The sequence below is a fragment of the Aptenodytes forsteri genome, unplaced genomic scaffold, assembly GCF_000699145.1.
Source record: "Aptenodytes forsteri isolate BGI_AS27 unplaced genomic scaffold, ASM69914v1 Scaffold68, whole genome shotgun sequence".
NCBI lineage: Eukaryota > Metazoa > Chordata > Aves > Sphenisciformes > Spheniscidae > Aptenodytes > Aptenodytes forsteri.
In genome coordinates, this window is record NW_008795382.1 from 273,826 (window position 1) to 279,825 (window position 6,000).

General features: G+C 49.0%; 1 protein-coding gene across 1 annotated transcript in view; it reads right to left on the reverse strand.

The window, feature by feature from the left end:
• Nucleotides 1-6,000, reverse strand: part of ADGRD2 (adhesion G protein-coupled receptor D2) — a 28,082-nt gene that overhangs the window by 20,761 nt on the left and 1,321 nt on the right. Inside the window, exons 3-9 of the mRNA XM_019472416.1 lie at nt 4,667-4,744; nt 4,516-4,579; nt 3,559-3,789; nt 2,150-2,803; nt 1,408-1,506; nt 832-917; nt 150-431 (exon numbers count right to left, since the gene is read on the reverse strand). Coding sequence (XP_019327961.1) covers nt 150-431; nt 832-917; nt 1,408-1,506; nt 2,150-2,803; nt 3,559-3,789; nt 4,516-4,579; nt 4,667-4,744 — 1,494 coding nt within the window. The remainder of the gene's footprint in view (nt 1-149; nt 432-831; nt 918-1,407; nt 1,507-2,149; nt 2,804-3,558; nt 3,790-4,515; nt 4,580-4,666; nt 4,745-6,000) is intronic.

Genomic DNA, 6,000 nt, shown 5'->3' on the forward strand with positions numbered 1-6,000 from the left:
CAAGCTCCTGAATACGGCCAGAAAGGCTACATGTGACCATGCAAGGACAGGTCCTCAGCCTGTGGTCATACAGCAGGCCAAGGAGCTGCACACACAACAAGATGAACAGATGTGGCACACAGTGGCCAGATTGCTGGTGACACCATTACCTGGCTGACTGATGACCACGTTTCAATATTCTGCTCTTCCAAGATTAACTCGGTCACTTCCACATAATACTGGCCCAACGGCTCCAACATCTCCAGCTCCTCTCCCTCCTGGACTTCCACATCAGAAACTTGCTGTAGTAACTGAAGCACCGCAAGAAGGTCAGACGACTCCAGCACGGGTGTCTCTCTTTTCCTCAGAACAGTTGCCAAGACATCAAGAGCACCAAGAGCAACAGAGAGGTTCATGTCTTGGACATCACTTGTGAAGACGTCCTCAGGAATCTGCCATGGAAAAGATGTTTTAGTTCAGTGCACAGCCCTGATTCTGCCTGATCATCAGCTATGCCTTGGCAATGCCCTGCATGCCCTCGCTGGTGTGAGGACACCTGCATGGCCAACCAGACATATCTTAGGGGAAGGAGATCTGCCTTGACATTTTGAACTCTCTTGTCCAGCCCCTCAGCCTCAGTGAGAGGAGTCAATGTGAGGCAACACTTTGCTTGTTTGATCACAGCACGAGTTACAGCTGTATTGGTCACACTCTCCGACAGCAGCTCTGAAGAGGCCACAGGTATAACTTCTGCCAAAGCGACCTCAAACACAGCAGGTGCCAGCAAGTCCACCCCAACAGCTCCTGCCTGCTCCTGGTGTCGGCTGCCACTGCTGGGGCTGCAGGACTCACCACAGTCCTCTCTGCAAGCATATTCACACGGCTGATAAGTGAATGGCTGGATTCCAGCTGAGCTTTTTTCAGTTGCCAGTATGCATCTGAGAATAAAAGAAAAGCATAACCATTGCTGTGGTGTCTAGGAGCATGGTTAACACATGCCATGTTCAAAGCCTGGGGAATGGTCCTCAGATGCTGGGTAAGTTTGTAGAACTGTCAGGACAAGGAGACTTCACAGCCGTATTTTATTTCTAGTACAAGATCCCATCTGGAGAGACAGGCTAACACTTCTTTTCTGTCTCCTCCCCATGTCCCCCTGACCAATGAGTCTGGAGATGCCTGGATTGGGAGGCACTCTACAGCATTGCATCCAGAAGCCATGTAATGTGTACAAGCACTGCTTAAGTGGAGAATAGCAAAATAACCTGTCAGAGTGCATGCAAGTGAAGCAAAGTCACAGCTACAGCAGGTTTTGCATACTATATCTTCAGAGCAGACACTAGCCTCCCCACCACTGGCCATCATTCAAGCTAGGACCTCCAGGAGTGAATCCCGTGGAAGTAATGAATAAATAAATAACAAATGTTGTACCCTTTCTGTAGCGACAGATAAAAGGCAAAGACTGCAAACAAGACGCGTAACTGAATCCACTGCTGCCAACTTCAAAAACTCGGCATTCCTCAACAGGCCCTGTGGAAACACACACAAACAGAAGGCCCACATTCCCCAGAGACATGCCATCCCCAAGAAGGTATCACGTCTCCTGCAAGCAACCCACAAACCCTGTTGAAGACAAAAGCTGCAAACTGCTCCTTAAGCAGCCCCACGGCTGAGCCAGAGCAGGGACTGGGCTCAGAAACTGCTTCCCATGTGCCTGGTAAATACCCTCCAGAAGGAACTCAGAGGAGGTGGCAGTGCCAGGTCCCGAGTTCATGATTTATCAGTAATGTCACGCCGGGCTGGCTGAGAGACAGATCCCTCCTGCTAGCAGAGCATTGAAGCACCGGGTGTGCAAACCCCAGGAAACAGCATCACTGACAAGTAAGCCATTTCTCTCAGTAGAATAGAAAGCCTGTAATTAGCCCAGGACATCTGAACAGCTCTCTTTGCTAGGGTCATTGCAGGGGCCTTCAATGACCAAGAGTTTAGTGATGACTGTGCCTTTAAATACAATTTGGAAGCTGCCCAGCCCAGCTCTGACTGTGCTTGTGCATCATTCCACAAACTGCACCAAATTCCCTCTCTAAGGATGGGACTTGCTTCTTGGACCACCCTTGCGTGCTGACCCCCCACTGCAGAAGGGAGCTGAAGCAGCGAGGGGAATGAGACTTACCTGGGCAAAGAAACTGTGCGGTCACCTCCTGAACGGTGCTTTCAACCTCCAAAGCGTTTGAGCTCCACCCAAACACAAGGTCTTGCTCTACCACCCAGCACGACCGAACTTTCTCAATCTGCTCCGCGCCGAGGACTTTCTGCCAGATGTGCAAGTCAGTGATGTTCCCACTGAAGGACTCTTTTTCCCTGAAGGTGCCCCCCAGGGAATCTTGATCCTGCCCAATTATGAAAGTCCCCTGGCTGTAGATGGCCTGAGGGGCAGACAGCCCCACAGCACACAAACCGCTGGCAGACGCCCTCCTTTTACCATCAGCATAGATGGACCAGGTCCCATTTTCCTGCTGCCAGGTCACGCAGAAGTGATGCCACTGTCCATCAGCACGGAACACGGGCAGGTATGGGGAATGGTGCCCATGGACTATGAGAGCAAATCGAACAAAGCCTTCCTCGTCGACAAAGCCACGGAGCTGGAACTCGTTAAAAAAAGTCGGCACAGCATAGGAGAAGATGGTAGCAATCTCCTGGGTTCTGGTGTCCCACTGGAGGTGGGCGCAGGCTGTGACAGCAGGCAGTGCTGGGAAGTCAGAGAGCACCTTCACATATTTTGTGTCTGTTTTGTCTCTGAATACCAGGACTGGTACAATGTGGTCCCCTAGAAGGAGAAATTTCAGCCAGCATAAAGGAAGAAGCATGGGACAAGGCCTGCTCATCTTCCACTGGGATGAAACCATCATTTTCATTTGCCTCCTACTCAAGCTAAGAACTCACGGACCCTGCAGACAAGGACATCCTGTAAGCATGCAGCAAGGCTTCTGCTTCCCCCATGCCTGGAGGGGATGAGGAAGGCAGGCAAGCTGAAATTGCATCATTTCAGCAAGTGTAATTTCCAGAAACTTAGTTTTCTAGCAAATAGGATTGCAAACAATGAATATGGAAGGAACAGCATGTTCCCAAGCATCCCATGCTATAGCAACCAAGAGCATAGTCAAATAAGACCTTTGAGGCATCTGCCATGTGGTGCCTTGCTGCTGGGGAACGCCCGTTCTCCTGGTCCTGTCTCTAACATCATTGCTCTGCGGGACCCGCAGGTCACAAATGGCGAGGCTGAGCAAAGCCAGACCTGCTTTACAGGGAGATGGTACAGGAGGACAGAGCAGAGGAGCCCCTTTGCAACTCCCTTCTGTTGCTATGCATTAAAAAATCTTGACAGTGACCAGCTGATGTGCTGGGATTACTGTTGTTCATGCTGCCAGTTCCAGCTTGTGACTAGAAGTCCTAGGTGTTACCACAGTGACAATAGTTACCACAGTGATGAGTGGCAAATTTTCCAGTCAGATTAATTTTTCAGAATGAAAAATATCCAGCAGTGAACATGTCTCCAAAGAGTCCAAGCCCACTTATACTCACGTCTCCATTTTGGTTTGTGGAGGACACCATCCCTTTCATTTAGCCAGACAGAACCTCTGATGTGGTGGGACTGCAGCAGTTTGCTAAAGGAAGCTTGCTCACTGTCTTGGGGTTCAAAAAGCAACTGAGCAAAGCGTTGTTCACAGTATCTGTCTGCATGCCACCAGTCCAAAGCAGTGGCCACATATTCGTACATGTGTCTGGAGGTCTCAATCGTGACAGGAGCAAAACCTGGAGAAAGACACACACAATGTGGAGAAACAGAAAGCCTCTCCAACTCACTTTCGTGCCACATACACTACAGGGTCAGTCTCTTGCAGCATCCCCAAGCATTTACAAATACTGCCTGGTGCACCCCGGAGGAGCTGAAGGCAGGAGCTCATTTTCGTATCCAGCTCTCGGGATGTTCAGTGGGCACAGTGTGACAGAAAAGTCCAGACTAAATGGGACCTAAAATGAGGGACGTCTGCGAGTCTGCTCACAAACTGAATCACTGGCCTAGGGCTGGAGCTGGGCACACTTCTGTGGCACACGCAAAACCATGCCGAGCTCAGTCCAAAGAAAAAGCTCACTGTGGTAGGCCCAGGGATTGCCCTCAGGGTAGCTTGTTCAAAGCAATTATGTACAAGCAATTTTCTCATTTTATTCCCGCTTCCCAGCTCCTACCAGCTTCTGCATTTGCAGATGCAATTTGCAAGCACAAAATAATCTGTTTTGTTTGCAGTTACAGTGGCACAAAGACTAGCAGCTGAGCAGTACTTACCTGATTTTAGTCACTAATTTCATAGTTAGCGAAGCAAATACTTAGCTATGCAAATATAATTTCAGGCACAAAACTGAGTATCAGAAAAAGTTTCTTTACCTTTGTTTCCGTCACTGGACACCTTTTTATGCATTGTTTCTCTGTGCTGAATATTGCTTGTAAAAACATACAGAAGTGCTGATAAAAACACTAACCTTTAGAAGTCTGATTCTTGGCAAGGGCTGCAAAGGCAAAGAGACTCCTGGACAGACTACCGACCTGTTGGAGAGGATGTTTTGTAACATTCATATAAAGCATTAATATTATCTCGAATACTCAAATTATAAAAATTACTGTAAAACTCACCAGAAAGCTGAAGAACCATGAATTAGGTCTCAAGTCTCTCCTAAACATGCTGACCAGCTGGAAAGCTTTCACCCTTCGCTAGAATAAACAAAATATTACTAGAGATGCATTGCAGATTCAGAAGCATTCTGCAGAAAGCTAGTTCTCAGACAAGGCTGCTTTCCTCAGAAAGTCTTGAATGCAAAAAGAGAAAATGACTCTCTCTGAAATACCTGCCCTGGGTTGTATCCTATCAAAATAATTCTCAGTTCTTCTTAAAGAACTCAAGGTCTCAGTTTAACATTTGTTTCCAGGATACAGAATAATTAATCATAAAACATATATAGATGTGCGACATTAATAGACAGGCAAGTTAGCAAAGCCTTTTTATCTGCATTAACTAACTAAAAAAGCCATCATAAATTGCACTGTTAAACAGTGTCACATCACTGGCAGCTTTTCTCATTTCTTTTAAAGCCTGCAGGAATACAGCACCAGAATGGATCCTGCAGACCAGTAAATCCAGCGTCCATGAGCAGTGCTCGAACACACAGCTCAGTACCACGGAGCCGTCCCGGAGAGCTGCCCAACGTCAGGACTCTGCCGGTGAGCCCCCGCCTCACCACCTCTGCACCGGTGGAAGGAAAGCCTGAGTGCGTGGCCGTACAAAATCTAGTAAAGTCATAGATAAGGGTATATAAAGATACAAACATGGAAACTGGCAATGTGATCTCCAATGCAAACAAGTCCTAAAGCTGTCTCTCGGCACGGACACTGCCAGCCGTGAGTAATCTCTTTGCTCTCAATGGGACTCTCCTGTGTGCACAGTAAATGCACACATTTAAGCACTTTGCTGCTAAGGGACTAAGGAGATCAGTTCTGAAGCCCAGACTCTAAATATGTTCACAGTCTTCCAAAGTTCAGCAGTGACTTTATAAACACAGAACACAGCTCCAAGCCCTCCAGGGAGAAGTATGTTTGGCTCTGTGCTCATCCGATCGGTGAGCGACGGGAGCCACAGGCAGCTGCCCACAGAGCCTAGCGCTCTGCTAGCAGACAGGCACCACCAACCTCCCGCTCCTCGACCTGTGCCTGCAGCCCCAGGTCTTCACTTCTCCATGGAGGTCCCTGAAGATGCTACCACAGGAAATCTGGAGCATGGTCTTGGCAGAAAAATAAGCCAGCGGCGGAGTTAGTAGTGATCCAGCTGGCAGCAAGGGTCTGATAACGTACTGGGGAGCCCGGGGGAAGGGGGCGAGCTCCAGCACAGCCGCCGGCAGGACAAGCCCGAGCTGGCAGCGGGAGCCGGCTGGGCGGCAGAGCGCAGCTCTGGGGGTTTGGCAGCGACGACCCCG